Below are 19839 nucleotides of genomic sequence, written 5' to 3'. Positions count from 1 at the left end.
CATTTGTTCTGTTGCAGCAGAGCGCCATCTAGCGGACCATTGTTTCACAGTGACGCGTGTGACGCCACCTGACACAGCAGCTCTGTGTTTGTGTCGGTGCATCACACCGGGCAGCATCTCCAGTTTCACCGCAGAGGTCCAGTGAGCGCAACCCGCGGGCTGAAGGTAGGCTTCGGGATGTTTTTCAGGGTGTTTTCCAGCGCAAAAAGCTGCGCTCTTTTCCTGCATCCTTCACTAATCCTCCGCAGATGGATGGGGATTTCATGTGTTTTCTGTGTATGATGGTTGTTATGTAATTGCATCATACTGACAGTGAGACTTGAATGTTGTTTGGCTTCCATGTCACGGTAATTTGATAAAGGAGAGAGGTGCCAAAAAGTACAGAGGGGCGTGGGGGGGCTGGGTAGGCCCGGATGGCGCAGTTTCAGCGCACAGACATTGCTCCCTAACGGCCACACCAGCATCTTCCTCAGCATCATCGCGCTGCCACAGCTGAGAAAATAGTGCTGTGTAATAACTGTGTGACTCCTGGGACATGCGGGCGTCCCTAATGCAGGTCTGCAGCGTCATGACCACCGCCTGCTCGTTGCGGCACTGTCGCACAAAAATGTCCGGCAATGACACGTTTTTACTGCAGATCTGATGAGCTGGATGAGATTTATAAGATTGGGGGGCTTCATTTTGAAGTGCAAGAGTCTTGAGTGTATGGGCTGCTGTGCTCTGATGTTAGCTCTGTTTACTGTGTATTTTGGCAAATACCAACATTTTCCTTTCGTAGCCTGTTAAACGAACAGAACAGTAAATACAGTATTTTCCCCCTTCCCCCTCCCAGACTCATATATATTTAAATAACCACCGGTTTATGCAGTAAAATAAAAGTTTAGGTTCAGTCCAACAGTTTGGGTTTTTTTCGGGGGGTAGTTTACTTGTTGTCTATTTGACTATAATAACCTTGGTTTAGTCTGCAATCTTCTAATCTGCTGAATTGCGCATGCGCCTGACACTTCCTTAGCTTGTGAGGGACTAGTGTAGGTGTTGCTAACCAGCTAAATTTTGTTTAGCCTCAGAAAACAAAAGGTAAGGTGATGGTTGAAGCTAGTGTATTATTTTGTTGTATGTATATATTTCTAATTGTTAATTTGGATTTGTCTTTGTTCAAATTTCAATGTGAACTTTCAAAATACCAGCGGGAAATCCCGTTAGCTTATTGTTAGCTCCTAGGGCGGGTAATGTCCTAATAGACTTGTCATAATACAAGCAAACTAATATGAGCTTTACTTTTAGCAGGCTTGTTATTATTAAATTAACTTGTGTTATTATGTAATTAACTCGTGTATTCTATATTTATATGCCAGTCTGAGGCTTGGTGTGAAATTGTAAAAATGTGTTTTGTTTATTTAATATAAAATGTAATGTGCTGTGCTATGCTATAAGTAAACTAGGCTTTTAATACATAAATAAAGGCTTGGAAAGAAAACGTTTTCAAGTTTAACAGGTACACTAAATTAATTATTAAGTTTCCCATATTTATTCAGTACAGTGTAAAAAGTAAATAAAATCCCTCTTAGCCAGCTAGTGGGGCCAGATTTTTTTTTTTAAATTAAAAAGATCTCGCACCAGTATTTTATAGGCCACCATTAAACATTGATTAACATTAATATTAATATTAGATCCGTTGTTATTATATATTAGTATCACACTAATATTAGTATTTAATATTTAAGGACCCAATTGATAAGGTCACATGACAGGAGAAAATGTAAATGAATTGAGAATATTGGAGAATATTGTAATTGTTGAAAAGAAATCTGAACTGAAAAAAATACCCAACAATTTGTGCTTTAACAGTTGACTTAAACTACAATTTGGTTCTTACCAGAATTAATTCATTAAGTAGTTAATGAATGAGTCAATTACTTTGCCCTGTTTTAGTGGATGTTTTGTTAAAAATACTTCCAGGTTATTTTTTTCTTCTTGCTACACAGAAAAAATGCGGAGGAAAAGAATGACAAACACATAAATAGGTTACAGAGTCTAGTCTATTTTAAAAATAAAAGACTGTGCACATTTCCACTGTTGGTGATTTTTGGGGTTTTCTCTGTATTACTGTAGGGCCTTTTCCTCACAATATGAAGCGCCTTGAGGCTACTTTTGTTGTTTTGGTGCTCTATAAATAAAACTGAATTGAAATTAAATTGACCCAAATGCTTCACTTTTGAAATACTCCTAGTGTGCAAAGAATGGTGTATATTTGAGGTTAGACTATACAGTACAGTACTTTTGGCCATAGGACAGCAGGTGAGGTGCATCTTCTTAGTTAAATTAATAAGGAATAATTATGAGAGCATTTCCTGGACATGCCTTTATAGCACCAGGGTAAGGACAGATTAAAGCAGAAGGGCTTGTCGGAGGGGGTAAACCTACATTTGAGAAGCAGTTTGTTTTTATATACAATAAAATCCATAAGTATTTGGACAGTGGCACAGTTTTATAATTTGGCCTCCATACATCAAGTGGTGTGCACTGATCTGGCTTTTTCCAGTTCCGATACAGATGCCCACAGCCAAGGTATCTGCTTAATCTAATACCTGTTTTACATTAATAATCTGTAATCCTCCCTGTGAGGACTTATTTGTTTATATGTTTATATGTGAGATAACATCAGGCTTGATATAAACAGCTTCCATAACTCTGTAAATTAAAAGTAAAAAGTTAATGAATCCAAGAATATAAATTTGTTGAATTTATTAGCGAAGTAATAAATAATAACAAGCTCGGTATGAACACCATCAAATATAAATATTGTGTTGGAGTTATTCCTCCAATTTATTTGCATTAGACTTATTATGGTTACAGTGAGTCATTAGGCTGCTGCAGGATGATGTCAAGTACAGTCACATTGTTATCTCCTTTTTTCTCCTGAAACACACAGTATGTGTGAAGTAGGGCTGTTCGATATAATGATATATATCGGATGACGATATGAAAACGTCAATCGTTGCATATTACACTATCGTTTGTTTCGTGGTGTCGCAAAATAAACTGTTTACGGTTCTGTAGAATTTCTTAAAGTTCTCTCTTTCTCTTATATTTAATATAACCACACTACGGACGGACAAGCGACTGTTTTTGTGCGTTGATGTTAGCAACAATGATAAATGTCTTATATTGGGATATGAGATTTTGGTCATATGGCACAGCCCTAGTGTGAAGCTGTCCAAAGAGCTGAAGTGAAAGATTATTTAATCAAGCTGAGGACAACACGTTATATTGCAATATAATAAAAGCCATTTGGATCCAAATATCAGTTCAGGGTATATCAAGCAATCAAGATGTGACTGAAGTGGAGATTTTGAACTTTGATTCAAGGGGTTTAATGCAAACTTTGGAATTGCAGCCATGTTTAGGTTGTCTGGCCAACTCAGTATTGGTCAGGCTCAAAAAATAAATCTATCTGAGAGAAGGGATTGTAGGAGTGGCCATATCAATTGTCAATAATGTTGATTGGCCAGTTTCATTTTAATGGGATTTGTCACCTCCTTTATGATGTTGATAAATTCAATTTTCTGACACCTGGCTTAAATGAGAGACAATTTTCAGGCTGTTTAATTATTCAGATTTTAAGTTCAGTTAAATGTTTGGCTTCCAGTGTTAAAACAAAGAAATCAAGATAAAAATTATAAATCTGTCTTTGCATTGCTTTTGTTGTTCCCTTTATGAAGGTGATCCAAGTATGTATCTGTTTCTTGTCTTGTTGTCAGTATCTTTCAGAGTGAGCAGCGATGGGGAAGGAGAAGCTCCACATCAACATTGTGGTAATTGGACATGTCGACTCAGGCAAGTCCACCACCACCGGGCACCTGATCTACAAATGTGGTGGCATTGACAAGAGGACAATTGAAAAGTTTGAGAAGGAAGCTGCAGAGGTATGACTCATGTTCATGTTCACTTCAAAAAAAGAGCATTTTGAAAATTTTCTGCTATTTAACTCCTGTTTCCGGTCCACTTGTCTCCTACTCTGGATAATATTCTCATCTTTTTATTACAAGCCCACAAAAACTATTCGGTCATCAGTCTTATTTACCTTTTACACCTTGTAGATGGGAAAGGGTTCCTTCAAATATGCCTGGGTGCTGGACAAGCTGAAAGCTGAGCGCGAACGTGGCATCACCATCGACATTTCTCTTTGGAAGTTCGAGACCAGCAAGTATTACGTCACCATCATTGATGCTCCAGGGCACAGGGACTTCATCAAGAACATGATCACTGGGACCTCACAGGTACAGTTCAGTGGACTTAAGTGCTCGTGTTAAATGTCATTTATAAGTTTTTCCTCTGCAGATTTTTTAGTGAGAAAAACTCCAACACCTTTGATGGGTTTTTTTGATGCTTTCATCAGCTTTTGTCCTAAATGCTTGGAATGGACTACTCCCAAGCATGGGACGAGATCCTCTCTAGAATCGCAGGTACAAGAAGGGTAATTGAACTGAGTGAGGTGTTTCTCCATTAACCCAAAGGCGAATGGAATCTCAGAAGGATTAAAAAAATGTGGGAAACACTGTAGTTAGTAGCATTAGAATAAGTAGAAGAGTATAACATGAGAGAAATGGTTGATGGAGAAACTTAATGTGGAAAGAGGTTTTCACATCTGTCTCCCTCCCCTCAGGCTGACTGTGCTGTGTTGATTGTGGCGGCGGGCGTGGGCGAATTTGAAGCTGGCATCTCAAAGAACGGGCAGACACGTGAACACGCCCTCCTCGCCTACACCCTGGGAGTAAAACAGCTCATCGTGGGCATCAACAAGATGGATTCCACTGAGCCCAACTACAGCCAGAAGCGCTATGAGGAGATTGTGAAGGAAGTCAGCACTTACATCAAGAAGATTGGCTACAACCCTGACACCGTGGCTTTCGTGCCCATTTCTGGCTGGAATGGGGACAACATGCTGGAGCCCAGCCCTAACGTGAGTCTGCCATGAGACGAGCTATGACTCTCTGAAGATTTGTCTGAGACTAGCAGGGAGTTACACATCTATAATAATAATATAAGGTTTTATAACTATTAAAGAATGAGCTTTCGGGTAAAAATACTCCAAAATGCTTACAGGTCTAATGCCTGCTAGTTAGCACCTCATTCTTTCTTCAGCTTTTGCAAAAGCCTTCTGGATGCCAAATCATTGTTAGTCAAAATCTATTGTTTATCACCAGACAAAGCGAGAGAGATGATGACTATCTGGTGTTAACATTCACATCTTATCACTCCTTCATGCTAAGCTGCAGATATGTGGGCTTCTCTCCCTCCACAGATGACCTGGTTCAAGGGCTGGAAGATCAACCGTAAAGATGGAAGCGCCTCAGGCACCACACTGCTCGAGGCTCTGGACGCCATCCAACCTCCAACGCGTCCGACCGATAAGCCCCTCCGCTTGCCTCTGCAGGACGTGTACAAGATTGGAGGTGAGACTGTAAGGGTGAAATGTGTTGTGAAGTTTGGCTGAAGTGTTGGTTGTTCCAGAATATGTATGAAAATAGGAATGAGATCACCTTGTGATAAAAACAGCTGAGCTGAATGAGTTCTGAAGAAATTCCCTTTGGTTCATTCTGTCCTAAATGCTGAGGCTCAGAAGTATACGACTTTAATCCATGTAGGTCTTCCACACAGCTGTAAAGTTGTTAATCTGCCTCTCCTCCAGGCATCGGTACTGTACCCGTGGGTCGAGTGGAGACCGGTATCCTAAAACCTGGCATGGTGGTGACCTTTGCCCCCGTCAATGTGACCACTGAGGTGAAATCTGTTGAGATGCACCATGAGGCCCTAACTGAGGCACTGCCCGGTGACAATGTGGGCTTCAACGTCAAGAACGTGTCTGTGAAGGACATTCGCCGTGGCAACGTGGCTGGAGACAGCAGGAACGACCCGCCACAGGAGGCAGCTGGCTTCACTTCTCAGGTGTGCTGTCAGTAGTGTAAAATGCACATCCTTCCTCTTGTTCCTCTGCAGGTGGCCTTACCTGTGTCTGCTGCCCTGCAGGTGATTATCCTGAACCACCCTGGTCAGATCAGTGCTGGATATGCCCCCGTGCTGGACTGCCACACTGCACACATTGCGTGCAAGTTTGCTGAGCTGAAGGAAAAGATTGACCGTCGCTCTGGTAAGAAGCTCGAGGACAACCCCAAGTCCCTGAAGTCTGGAGATGCCGCCATCGTCGATATGATCCCCGGGAAGCCCATGTGTGTGGAGAGCTTCTCTGAGTACCCACCGCTCGGTAGGTTTTTTTTTTATCCTAAAACTGGATTTTGTGGATCAAAATTTTAGTTTTGAGTGTGAATTATCCAAACTTTAGTCTCACTGACAGTAAGAAATTAGTTTTCAATTCAAACTAAAACCAGATTATTGGCGATGCCTGTAGAACAACATGTACTGAAGGCTTTGTCCACACTGCAGATGCCTGGGTTCGATTCCAGCTCAGATAATCTCTCTATTTACCCCACAGTTATCTGTCACTGTCTAATAAAGGCGAAAAGGACAAAAATATATCTTAAAATGCCAAATTTATTATTTGCATAAATTCAATGGATATTCTAAACTTGATCATATAGGTGAATATTAAAAAAATAATAATTTTTAATTATGTTTTGAGAAAAGCAGCACTCTCGATAGCTTCCTGTCACTCCAGCAGCACAGAATGAAAGGGTGGGGGCACCACTTAGTAGTGGGGGCACAGGTGACCATATACCACATGGTCGACGAGCTGTATCTTCTCTCTCGCCACTTTCTAGTCTGTCTTCACTGCTTTATTTAATCAGTGAACATAAATGGACAGCTGAAGTTAAACAATTTTTAAATCATAACATTTGCCCATTAGGGAGAACACAACTTCAGAGTCAGAGGATCGTCTGTCATGCGTGACATTTTTCTATCAGACGAATAAAACAATTAAAAAAAATGCTAAATATCCCTGGATTCCTGTTAATACACTTAGGTCACCTCCTCTGTGTATGTTAATGCACATTTTTTACCAATAATTCCTCCTCAGGGCGCTTTGCTGTCCGTGACATGCGTCAGACTGTGGCGGTGGGCGTCATCAAAGGTGTGGAAAAGAAAGCCCCCACGAGTGGTAAGATCACCAAATCGGCACAGAAGGCGCAGAAGGCCAAATGAACGTTGTGCTGGGCTGCTGCCCCAAACGCTCACCATGGCCGAAGACACACCCCGCCCCTTCTGCACTCCATAGTCAGCATCTGGTCTATTATCACAATGCATCGCAAAAGCAGACGAAGGAAAAAAACTAACCAAAACGCTGTTAGTGCTCATCATATGTAGGTTTTATTGCAGCAGAACACAATAGGTTTGCGTTACAGTTCTCTGCCTGTTGAAGTGAATGATTCAGCTTCTCGTGGATCTAGACGACAATCGTAGTGACGAGGCAGACGCGTTCTTTTGTCAGCTCTTCGTTTATCTAACGCTCTGTGTTGTAGCTTTAACAAAAAGATAAACTTGTTAGCCTGAGGTAGATTAGCTTCTTGCATGGTTGCACCTTAGAGAAACTCTCCATGCCTCGCACTTTGCTCAACTTAAACTCCCTCCAAGTAGCTCTGATAAATGTTTACTGTTAAGTTCACCTTAATCGCTGTTATTTGTGATTCTACGTTCATACAAGTAAAGGTGTTTAAACATTATCTCTCTGCTCCTCATTTCATTCAAATCAAAACCACCAAAAACCATCTGTAGAATTTCCTTTATTGATGAATGAGAATAAAAGTTCGCTTGCATTTACATTACAGGCTTCATAAATCTGAGATTATTACTAGTGTGTAAATATGTGAACATAATTTAAATAAATTAAAATGATAGAATGGTAACATGTCAAAGGTCCATTTTTAGCTCCATAGCAAAATCTCTAAATATAAAAACTAAAATGCCTCAAGTAAGAACTTAATGAGAGAAAATAAAGACAGTGCAATCATCTCTGTGTGGAGGAACCTAATGCACCTTTCAGAAACTAAATAAACTCAAAGATCAATATGTACGATACAAGCAAGGCACCGGTATACTGGATGTACTGCACATTTTGTAGACTTCATATCAGAGCTGGGCTCCTTGATTTTAAACTCAAGTGATGGCATAGCATTCATTATCACTTCTAGATAGGTTTGGATATGGCAGCCTCTTCATGCAAAGGAGATTAAAATTCATTCTTCAAAGCAAACTAAGCTTCCTCAAACTTTTCTGGTTTTTGGTAAGGGGTATCTGCAGAATTTATTCAGGTGCTTTATGTCATGCATCTATAGATCAATCCAAGTTTTTACCCTACTGTTTGGCCTCTCTGTGTCACATGGGCAGGGACACTCAGATCCACAATCATAGGTTAGGGTAGGAATGTAGATCGACCAGCCCGTCAGTTTTTACCTGTGATAGCCAGAGGTGGACTAATCACTGGGTTCCAAAACTGATTTGCATCTAGCTGTGCTGTAATAGTTTTCCCAAGTACCAGAAAAACCTACTTAACCGTATCAAATGCATCTAATTCTCTAACATGCAACAAGGAGGTTGGACATTGCTTTTCTTGTCTTAATGTCAATACTCAGTGACTATACATTCTGTAGCCAGGAAGCAAAAATAATCCCCACATCACAGAGTATAGGAAAAAAGCAAACATTGACCATGATTTTAAATAAGAGTTTAAAAATCTTCCCTCATGTAAGAACAGGCCGGGAGAAAAGCCAGATACAAGAAAAACTCGTACGCCTAAACATTTCCTTCAGTGTTTCTGAACCAAAACAAAGTGCTTTGCCAGGTCACACCTGTTCTGATATCAAGCAGTTCTCTTAAACCAGGTAATGACATTCGAGATATGCTATAATCCATGGCTGCGATCGGCTGGGAAACCAACTGGTCGGTGCATAATTGATGTGAAGTTAACAGCCACTGCTTGTACCTCTGTTGACGTCCTCACTGGCTGCTGGTGAGAACGGGCATTCTTCTCTGTACACGTGTGCATACAGCAAACTTGCATGCATGCCTTTAAAAAATGATTTTAAGAGTTCAGGGGTTTTCCAGCCACCCATCAAAGAGACCAACATTTTTTAACATGGGGTTTAATTTATCCAAGGAAATGGCCAGGAATAACAATTTGTGTTGGCTCTCTATGCTTGGTCAACCCCAAAGCCTCATTCTGACCAGAAAAATAACTCATACAGTCATCTGTATGAGCCAGTAGCAGGGACCACAACCTCAAACACAACTGGACATTTGAAAGAAGGTAACAAATAGATGGTGAGCTATGACCTCGGGCTGAGGATTGGTGGTGGTGTTGACAAAAAGTGATCATCTGCCAAAAAACGATTGCCTGTATTTAAACTACTGTAAATCACTTGTTAGCCTATAATATATAAAACATGTATCAAATGTATCCCTCATGAATGATATCAAGTCATCTTGAGCTACAACAGCATTCCTGCCACAAGGTAGAAGCTGCAGAGTTTTTGGTGTTTATATATGTAGGGCAGCACGGTGCCATGGTGGTTAGCACTGTTGCCTCAAAGCCAGAAGGCTCAACTCCACCATCTGCCCAGGACCGTTCTGTGTGGCGTTTGCATTTTCTCCCTGTGTTTGTGTGGGTTCTCAGGCTTCCTCCCACAGTCCACAGACATGCAGTTTGTGGGGTTAGGTTAATTGGTCATTCTAAATTGCCCATAGGTGGGAATGGTTGTCTGTCCCTATATGTTAGCCCTGCGACAGACTGGCGACCTGTCCAGGGCACATCGTGCCTCTCGCCTATAGTAGACGACACAGGCTACAGTTCCACCCCGTAACCTTGGTAAGGATAAGTGGAAGAGAATGGATGCATATATATCCTTTATTTATCCAGTTAACAAATCTCATTGATATCAAAAATGTCTTTAAGAGTGATCTGGTCAAGAGCACAGCAGTAGTTGAAACAAATACAATATAAAAGATGTTTTAAGTGACCAAAAAGAACTAGATTGGTTATAATGTAGCTACAAGAACACATGGTCATAAAGATACTTGCAAAACTGGTCATTTTGTTATTTTATGTAAAACTCCTTTTTTAAATCCTGTTCAAGTCTATTAATCAATATAAATAAAGACATTACAAATAAAACACACACTGAAACATCAGGAATCACTTTTTGGCAGACTATCACTTTGTTGTTGTAACACCGGCTCCCGGGCTGATCCCACAAGTAGCAAGGAGAGAGGGCGGGGCATGAAAACAATAATATACAAATATGTAGGGCAAGAAAGATTTGTAGACCATTGGCTTGAAGAGGGTATTGTGAGGTGTGGTTCCACTCCCCAACTTAAGATAAAATCCACACTTGAATGTACCTGTTGTGTTTGGAAAAAGCCTAAAGTACACAAAAGTTGGGCTTTGGGATAAAGCATATCTTTTCTTCCCGCTGAACCTCTGAGTAGCAGCTTATGGTTGTATAAGTTTCAAAATAAGACACCAAAAGAATCAGAGTGTAAGTGAACAAAGACTTTATAAGATGGAGGTAGCCACTCTGCTTTCACCTATTGGTTACTCATTTCCTGCTATGAAGCATTTTTGGGGTTCCCATCTTGGTGTTTTGAAAGCAGAGGTGAAGTTGATGGTGAAACTGAGGGACACTTAATGCCCATATGTTCACCCTGTAAACCTGCTTTATGTCCTGCACAGTAATAGGTATCACGATTCACAAAATGAATAATATTTTACTTGAAACTAGTGATTTTAACTATGAACTCATCGAGGAAATGAGCAGTAGGGACATTTCTTTCTCAGTTTATACAACAGGGCTTTCTTTTGGAACCAAGAGAGTGTCCCCCTGCTGGCCATCAGAAAGAATGCAGGTTTAAGGCACTTCTGCATTGACTTCACTTTTCAGATCTAAAAGCTACGTCCATCTCTTATATACAGTCAGTGATTGTGGTGAACAGTCCAAAAATGTCATTTTACCTTGATGGAAAACATAAGGGATAAAGAACCATGGTGCTCAGAGAATCTAACTGTACTTATACTAACATAACAATACTCAATAACATCATTATGCTCCAGTACATCAGTGTATATATTTTTTCTTTTTGGGGGGGGGCCCTACAAGTACCAACAGGAGCCCATTTGGTTGCCCAATCAAATCTCTGAATGCAACTGGCCCCTCCCCTACTTTCCCTGTGTGTTCTTGCACCTTGTAAAACAGAGTTCCAAAATTGTGTGGAGGACAACAACCTAAGACCACAAGAAATTTGTTATTCTTGCTGTAAAGATGGAAAAAAAAACATGCATGAAAACGTAAATCGTATTGCCTGTATTCACATTACACTGGTTTATTCCTTTAGAATACAGTTCTTTTTAAAGGTTTGATTGAAACTAAAATAATTTAAATTCTGTCCTGTGAATGTATTGCTTTAGTTTTATAAAATTTACCCTCTTAACTTCTCATCCCGATTATGGTTAGAGTTGGGTCTTATTTTAGCCACAAGGCCAAATTTCATGTTACATCTCAAATGAAGTCTTGTTCATTTCAGCATTACAATTTTTCTATAAAAAGATTTTCCATTTTCCAAACAGGTGAAAATGTTCAAAAATGGGTTGGATGCTAAGGAACCGAAACCTAAGATATGTCACCAATGACCTTGAGAATCTTAAGAGGTTAAAGATGATGTGGCTTCCTAAACTGGGAAAGATACAGAAACAAAAATGCATCTGGCAGTAGTGATGTAACATTTCAGTGTGGAAACGTCTTGTTTGATGGGAGAGACACAAAATGTGGCTTTTATACACTGAACATGGCCATTCTCAGAGAGGGTTTCAACAAGTGTTAGGAGCCCATGCCCTCGAGTGCAAACTGTACCTTTCAAATCTCTGTACCTCTTTACAATAAGCATGCAGTTTATGCTGTATGTCAAGGTCTCATATCAACCCAAGTTTAACAGCGGATGTTTCTGAGTGTCCCTGTTGTCGTTTCTCAAGCTCTTATCTCAGATTTGTCAATCACACTTTAAAACAAAACTCATGCAATGATATGTCATATGGTCAGCCTGTATGAAAATACTGTGATTCTTATCAAATGGATCAACATGAATATAAACAGAAGAAGACCCCATGTAATATTCCCACCCACCCACTTCCCTCCAAAAAGGATAAAAACCGTCGTTTTGAGGTGAGATTGGTGTGCCTTCCCGACATGTAGCTGGGTCTATTTTAGCCGTACGTGTGGCATGTTCAGCAACTCGTTGCTGCCAGTAGAGGGCAAGGATGCATGGCCGCTGGCCAGACTGCGGTTTGAGCCCTGGGTCCCTGCTCCGGCTCTGCCGCCTGTCCTCAGGAGTTCCGAGGAGTAAGTCGGAGTCTCGGCAGACCCCTGTGACAAGAAGTCAAGTCCCTGCGTCTCAATGTCTCTATCACTGATAAAGAGGTCCTCCTCACCCCACCCACCTCCACTCCTCCTGCCTGTACCACCCCCTCCTCCCCCAGGATCTTGGCTACAGCTGTGGAAACCAATGGGGGAGTCACTGCTTGTACTGGGGCTTGGAGATGACAGGCTGTGGCCGTGATGGGTGGGGGCTGCTTGCTTCAGATCCTGCACTGACATGGACTTGCCCAATCCTCGGTCCATCTCGTTGGACCCAGAGCAGCAGCCCAGTGCTGGTGGCACCAGGGGCTCCAGCTCCAAGCTCATTTGTCTCCTCCAGGATCCCTCCTCCTTTGTGCTAAGCCTGCTGTTGCTGTTCCCTTGGAGCTGCTGCCCCAATCTGTTGAGCCCCAACCCAAGGCCAAGGTCCTTCCTGACACCGCTGTCCTCCATCTGTGTCCCAAGACCTCCACAAAAGTCCTCTATATCAGGGGATACTTCTATGGAGGCTGTTCGCACTAAAGTGCCTGGGCCGTGACTTCGACTAGGAGGGGGTGGAGGTGGAAGCCTCGCCAGAAGAGGAAACCCACCATCTCCTACTCCTCTGTCCCCAGAACTGCTGACACTGTTCGGGGTGAGGATGGGTGGAGAACTCCCCATAGCCTCATCAGTGCCACTTTCAGGTGTGGTGGCCTGAGCCTGGGGATGGTGGTGGCGGCGATGGTGATGATGATGTGGCAGGGGCGATGGGCTGAAAGAGGATGATGCGAGGCCAGAGGGAGGCGTGGAAGAGGGGGCATTGAGATTGAGGTTGAGCTCGTTGGGGGGCCCCAGGATGAGATGGAGTCCTCCCTGCGAGAGATGAGAACTGGTGGACGAGCGAGTGACGAAGCCGCTGGTGGGCGGCACTCCACTGCTGCTGACCTGGGTGGAGCAGGACATATCCTTGCTGAAGACAGAGGAGTGGTAGTCTGAAGTCTGTTCCAGCTCGAAGAGGGGAAGGGAGGAAAGCGTGAGGGCCGAAGACGAGCCTTTACGCAGAACCTGACGATAAATGTCGAGCAGGGAGTCCAGCTTCGACTCAATCGACTGGACCTGTGAGCAGAGAAGAGGAAGAAATGAGTGATCTATCGCCACATCTGGCAGAACGTACAGATGCTCTGTGTGTTGATTTGAGTGCTTAAAAATCAGCTCTAGGGGCTCATATTGCCTTCTACCTTAACAACATCTTGCTTTCTACCAGATGTTTGTTTTAAGTTTTAGGATTCATATGCATTAGCCACTTTCAACTTGTGCACCTGAAAAAAATCAACTTGCTGTAGAGACTAAAATGTTATTCAGGACAGTCCTAATTAGGTTTTGAATTCTACCCATTGTGACAACGACCAAAATAAAATGATCAGTGAGATGTTTTAATCTTATAAGCAGTTTGGAGATGAATGTGATTAGCTGAGTTAGCCTAACGTAGCGTAAAAACTGGAAGCAGGACAGAGCCGGCTAATCGTTTCCCTCTGCTTTTCAGTTTTATGCTGATCTTGTTTTGATACCTGCCTTTTCTCACTCTGAATACCAACAAGTTAATTTCCTGTAACTTTAGGAAACTTACACGTGGTTGTCATAGATCGCATTTTACTGTAGTTTGTGGTCGATGGACTGGCACTTACGTAGTGCTGTTCTAGTCTTATTGACTAGAAACACTGGGGGCAGTTTGGGGTAAGTAAAATACCCCAGGAGAATGAGGACCGGAGGCAGCAAGGATCCAAACACTGAAGCTCCAACTAGCAAACAACCTGATCCACTTGACCTCCTGAAACTGACCGTTTGTTTGACAGCTGAAATTTTAAGAATAAAACCCGGAGGACGGACCTGGCGCTCCACCTTACAGACGCGACCCAGCATGCTCATGTCCTCCAGTATATCGCCATCAGAGAGAAGCTTGTCTCGAATCTTCTTATCCAGAGGAATTTGGCCCTTCCCAAGGATTTGGTCCACCCTGAAACACACACAAATACAAGCAAACACCATAAGATATTGATTTAAAAATGTAAAAAGATAGACTATGAAAGGAAGGAAAATTAAAACCGTTTATCTAAACCAAACTTTTCCCCGAATAAAACAAATCCAAAAACGAGAATATTCTTCCTCACTGGATTTTACACTTCCAAACATTACCAACCAGATTACATTTTACCAATTAACAATACAACTTTTTATTTCAGACTCTAAACATTAGAGTCTTATATTTTGGTTTACACATGATTATATTTATGTCTAAATGCTAAATCCAGTGAGGTTCTGTGGGATCTGGTTAATAAAGTCTGTTTGTGTTAAAGCTGACAGAAAGCACAGAAAAACTGAGCCAAGATCATGCAATCACAAGTTCACCAAAAGGAAGAAGAAAAAGTCAGGTGTGGACACCCTGTATGTCACCACTAAATCATGTTAAAAGAAAAGGGGATCGAGAACTACACAGGGAAGTTAGATCTGGGTTCTAAAGTTGTATTTTTACAGGAGGCGGCGAGAGGAGTTATGACACTTGTTCATTGTAAATCAGTCCAATTTCAAATAAGAAATTTAATTCAGGATAAGATGGGCAAGAACCGAATGACTCACGCGCTCTACTCGTGACTATGAGATGTGGTTAAAAAAAAAAAGAAGCATGTTGACAGGCCCTCCACCCTTTGCAAGTCTGATCGGCTCATCTGCAGCAAGAGTGCACACAGCATCAGCAGGGGGCAGTGTTGCAACAGCAATGACAGGTGAAACCTTCTGGTGTGTGATTGGAGTGTGTCTAAAACATGTTAGCATCACATTGCAAACTCCTGTTCCCAGAACAGAAATCAATTTACTTAAGAGGTCTGTTAGTGGCTGGTTAGTAGCAGATTTCATACCCAGGACGTGTTTGTGTGTGGGAGCAGAGTGTGGCTCGAAGCTCAGTTAATGCAGGCTTTAGCTCATCAACCAGGGGCCTCATTTATCAAATCATCAGAGGAAAAAAGCTCCAAACTCACACATTTTTAAAACCTGCAGACAACTTCGATTTGTCATGCATATAAAGGCACAGCTGTGGTGGCAAATCCCAAACTTTTAACCGCGTCTCCTTAAAAGCCTCAAGTGGCACATGTGAAACAAGAAGTGAAGGTAAAGGCAACAAAACAACACTGGCAGCAAGGTCTAGGTCCTGATTAACAAAGACAAGCAAATCTATCAGGTTTATGGAGGACTGGAAGGAGTAGTACTGTACTGTACTATGTGTCACCTCAAGCTGATTTAGGCTTCATCTGTCCTCTTCCTGACAAACCTGCCAGTCTCTTAGGACACACACAGCATGCTTCAGGGGCTTACATCATTGTTAAATGGTAAGCTGAAATCCTTTGAGTTTTGGATTTATAGAGATGTGTTTGTAATTGTTCTTCAATGTGAAAACTGGACACATAAAAAAAGTTTAACGTCCTGGTGAGCAGTGAAAACAAGGTTCATTCAGAAAAGTTTCCTAGCAGCTGCTCAGATAAATGCTACTAAGTGAATTTTGGATCAAGAGGGACTTTGCCTCTCCAAAATCAGAAGTGAGCTGTTGGCACAGCTCAAATATAATATTATGTACTTGTCAGCCACTCAACGCCATCTACAAAGGAGGTCCCCGCAGTCCTTAAACATGCACGCTGCACACCGTCCATTTCTTAATTTTATCTCTGGTGAGCCAGGCTCAGCAACTGCCGGTTTCTATGAATCAGTTGATCCAGACCTAACTATATGCTTTGTCAAAGGGAAAGTTTTAAGCCTAATCTTGAAAGTAGAATCCAAACTGGAAGCTGGTTCCACAGAAGAGGGGCCTGAAAGCTAAAGGCTCTGCCTCCCATTCTACTTTTAAATACTCTAGGAACAGCAAGTAAGCCTGCAGTCTGAGAGTAAAGTGTTCTAATGAGGTGATATGGTACTACAAGGTCATTAAGATGAGATGGGGCCTTTTAAATTTGATTCAGGATTTAACAGGAAGCCAATGAAGGGAAGCCAATATGTGGGGAAATATGCTCTCTATATTTTTAGCAAAAAATGAAGTCAGCAGTTATACTAATTGTCCCGAGTGCATGTTTTGTAAACCTCATTGCCATCACTTCTCCATGAAGGGGCGGTCAGGTATGCTGGACTAACGAATGGTTGATAAATGAGGCCACACTTTATGTTTTCCCTCACGTTTCTGAGAACAAACCAGCTCCTGAATTGTGAGACTGAGGAGAGAACTGAACCCATGTGACATGCGAATGATAGATTAGGTGGGTAGATTGAGTAAGTCGGGGGAATTCTGACCCCTGGGTGGAGTTCTTCCTCCCCTGGCTGTAATAGACAGACAGGGAGGGGGAGGAAAAGGCCTTGGCTCGGCTGCTCAGGGGCTGTGGGCCTACTATCATGTCCAGCCTGGAGAGAAGCAAACACAGGTACAAACATGCAAAAACACAAACTGCAAAAAGAAGAAAACAGCGTGAGATAAACCATGCATGTATAAGGAATGCATACACACATGCAGATCTTTTGCAGTACAATGTCCATCCTACCTGGTCTGCAGGCTCTTGATGCGGCACAGCATGTCCAGGTGACCGGCAGAGTACTGTTCGATCACATCCTTCACATCATACGGACGCAGCGTCTCCTTAAACTTCTTCTTGGCTACATGGAACTTCATGATCCTGCATGAACAGCACATAAGTTCATAAATTCACCAGAAGGGGGAGCTGTGGTCCAGCAGTGACACTGCCAGCCTGAGCTACTGTAAACAAATTAAAGCCTGCATTTATTTTGATAGTGCTTAATGGTGCTTTTAATGTGTCAACCTGTTTGTTCACAGTATTTCAAACGCTCAGAACAATCACTTTCTCAGAGAAAAAGGCTGATTTTAGCTGCATGTGTATGTGGATGGAAACACCTGTGGAGCACTGAGGCTGAATTCAAGGGAACGTGGCTGAAAGTGGAGAGTCAAAGGGGTCGGAAACAATGAAAACACCCTGGATTATATTGTCATAGCCTTCCGATATACAGTTTTGGTCCACGTGAATGCTTCAAAATATCAAAAATATTTAACTAGATGCTCAGCTAGCATCATTTCATAGATGTAGTGATGTAGTTTACATGTACATACCACTGAGCCTTCTGACACAATATGTCACTTTTACATTTTTATATGCATCACAAGTTATGAGGTGAATGGCATACCTGGCTTCTACTATTGTCAGATTTGACTCAAAGAACATTTTTGCTGCACCTGCAAATCTCATTTAGTGACTTCCTGAAGTTGCCGTACCCCCAACTTACCTTCACATCTCTGTGCTGTCATGTGGTTTCAGAATGTACCTCAGAATGAGGCTTAATGTGAGACTGTTGTGAGCGAGTGCATACACAAAACTCTACTATGGACTTCATCATCAGCTTTCCTTTGGGTGCGTCTGTGTAAGGAAGCTCGTTAGCTTGCAGGTGCCGTGGAAGTGAGCGCATCTGTTTAGCTTCTTGGCCCCTCAGCGGCCTCGAGTTTGGCACGTAGGACGTTTGATTAGTGAATTTCCACTTTTCTTTGCACAATAACTGAAGCATATTTAATGAAGCAATGCAAAAAAAATATTTCCTTTACACTGTAAATATTTTCAGAATACAAGCCTGTGAAGTGCACTGATGTGTATCTGCTGTATTTCCAGCATTTTTGATCCTTCATAATTTTGTAAATACAGCAGGTACCTACGTTAAAGTTTTAGCCTTTAGTGAAGGCTATGGTGACTGATGTGGCCGCGTCACTATTTTCACACCTGTCTGTGTCCACAAAGTGATGCGTGACAGCCGGTTCACTTTATATGTGGAAGCTGGATAAAGGGATGAGGTGTACCACTGATGTTTATTATTGTTTTTTTGATAAAACTGAAAGTCTGTCGATGCTCATAAAATAAGAAACTAAAAGAAAAACCAACATGAGGTGTCTTGTTAAGGAGCTCGTCCACCACATGGAGCCACAGAAGCTTCAGCATTATAGTCTTAGTTATTATATATTTCATGATTCAAACACTCAGCTGCTTTTAACTTTTATTCAACTCCTGCTGGTCGGGAACATATGATGACCTTGCATCTAACAGGCTCTTTAGTTCTTTCAGGACACGAAGGACATGAAGACTTGTGTACTCTTGTTTCCTTGTGACACGATCACCTTACACAGCTTTTAATCCTCCCACTAACCATATTTCCTGATGATCCAAAAATAAACTAACAGAAATAAAAACCATCCGGTCACTTTAATCCCCTGAGCTCGTTCAATCAGAAGACGGCGGGGGGTTGGCCGCAATCAGAGTTAGTTTGCCTGCAGCCGGGGTCACGGAAAACTGCAGCAGAAGTTAGACTGAAAGAGGAAGTCTCATTTCCTCTGTCTCACCTGACAGCTCGGATGACAGACTTGACCGAGGGCTGCAAGTCCTCCACCGAGATGTCGCAGTGACAGCCCTTCTCATCAAAACCGTCCTCCGCTGTAATGTTGGAGTCTGCTGTTTGGAAGAGAGGCGCAGAAAAAAAGGATTATTTATTTCTGTGTTAGCGATGAAGTCACTTTATGCCAATGAGGACATTTTGCATCCACACAAACAACAGATTGCACTGAGCTGTGTTGGATCACACACTAACATGCAGTCGCAGAAACTTCAAGTCATGGTTTGCTTTACAAATCACAATCAAGATGGGTCTGAAAAGAGACGTTCCACCAACTGCAGTTCCTCTAATGGCCACTTGAGGTTGGCTCTAAAAGCGAGTCAGTCCCTCTAGACTCCCATGAATACATAAATAATAACTATACGTGGGCACACTTTTTTTTATGATGCATCCATTTGCACATTGGCGGAGCATAAAATTGGGGCGGTGCAGTTTTGATTGACTGGTACAAATACATATTTGAAAAGTGAAGATCATGCGGTCTGTCTTATCGTGGCTAGCTCATTATTTTAGGTTGTGGTTATGTAGAGTGATGTTTCTGTTAGGTTAACAAACTAATGCAGTTGTAAAATGAATTAACCTCCAAAAATCAAACTGTGAGGTTGCAGACCAAGAAAAACTTCACTTCTTCGTAAGAAACACTTTCAAGCCAGACTGAAGAATGTCAAGGACCACCTGGAGAAAGGTTATGCATTCTGAAAGTGCGTCCTTTGTTCATATGAGACAAAACTAGAGCTCTTTGGCCACAGAAACGCTGCTTATGTTCAGAGAAAGAAGGGAGAAGCAGACAACCCAAAGAACACCGTCTGCACAGGGAAACACGATGATGGGAGCATGCTTCAGTGCATCTGGAACTCGGAATCTCACCAAGGTGGAAGGAATCGTGATGAAAGAAAGATATGTGAAGATGAAAACCTCGAGCAGTCAGAAGGCAAAACTAGGTCTGGGTAATGGCTTTGTCTTCCAATATGACAACTTAAAATTTGCATCACTCCTGCTGAAGAACGTCTGACGAATACTTTTG

General features: G+C 42.0%; 2 protein-coding genes across 7 annotated transcripts in view; one reads left to right on the top strand and one right to left on the bottom strand.

Annotated features, from left to right (window-relative positions):
- The first annotated feature begins 37 nt into the window (after nucleotides 1-37).
- Nucleotides 38-7679, top strand: LOC116320245 (elongation factor 1-alpha 1). 2 transcript variants are annotated; one of them, XM_031739806.2, is made up of 8 exons: nucleotides 38-165; nucleotides 3762-3926; nucleotides 4101-4280; nucleotides 4667-4963; nucleotides 5306-5456; nucleotides 5693-5949; nucleotides 6031-6265; nucleotides 7037-7679. In XM_031739806.2, the coding sequence occupies exons 2-8, from the start codon at nucleotides 3783-3785 to the stop codon at nucleotides 7159-7161; spliced, it is 1389 nt and encodes a 462-aa protein (XP_031595666.1). In that variant the 5' UTR covers nucleotides 38-165; nucleotides 3762-3782; the 3' UTR covers nucleotides 7162-7679. The 2 variants fall into 2 exon arrangements, with proteins under 2 accessions (XP_031595666.1, XP_031595665.1); XM_031739805.2 differs by lacking the exon at nucleotides 38-165 and adding an exon at nucleotides 977-1077.
- Nucleotides 7680-7724: 45 nt separating this feature from the next.
- kcnq5b (potassium voltage-gated channel, KQT-like subfamily, member 5b) overlaps nucleotides 7725-19839 on the bottom strand; it is a 137789-nt gene continuing 125674 nt past the window's right edge. Inside the window, exons 11-15 of one of the 5 annotated variants that reach the window (XM_031739843.2) lie at nucleotides 18766-18874; nucleotides 16913-17044; nucleotides 16668-16775; nucleotides 14226-14352; nucleotides 7725-13454 (exon numbers count right to left, since the gene is read on the bottom strand). In XM_031739843.2, the coding sequence (XP_031595703.1) occupies nucleotides 12204-13454; nucleotides 14226-14352; nucleotides 16668-16775; nucleotides 16913-17044; nucleotides 18766-18874 (1727 nt within the window). In that variant the 3' untranslated portion in view covers nucleotides 7725-12203. The remainder of the gene's footprint in view (nucleotides 13455-14225; nucleotides 14353-16667; nucleotides 16776-16912; nucleotides 17045-18765; nucleotides 18875-19839) is intronic. The other 4 variants (XM_031739844.2, XM_039614050.1, XM_031739845.2 and 1 more) reach the window with 4 other exon arrangements.

The sequence above is a fragment of the Oreochromis aureus genome, linkage group 6 (assembly GCF_013358895.1).
Source record: "Oreochromis aureus strain Israel breed Guangdong linkage group 6, ZZ_aureus, whole genome shotgun sequence".
Taxonomy (NCBI): Eukaryota; Metazoa; Chordata; class Actinopteri; order Cichliformes; family Cichlidae; genus Oreochromis; species Oreochromis aureus.
Note: the sequence above shows the minus strand (reverse complement) of the source record. Positions and strands in the feature narration are given on the sequence as shown.

Bases quoted from the DNA above. Each gene is read 5' to 3' on its own strand.
- LOC116320245 (XM_031739806.2), top strand. From the start codon at position 3,783: ATGGGGAAGGAGAAGCTCCACATCAACATTGTGGTAATTGGACATGTC. The intron at 5,457-5,692 runs GTGAGACTGTAA...CCTCTCCTCCAG, and splicing joins GGACGTGTACAAGATTGGAG to GCATCGGTACTGTACCCGTG. The intron at 5,950-6,030 runs GTGTGCTGTCAG...GCTGCCCTGCAG, and splicing joins CAGCTGGCTTCACTTCTCAG to GTGATTATCCTGAACCACCC.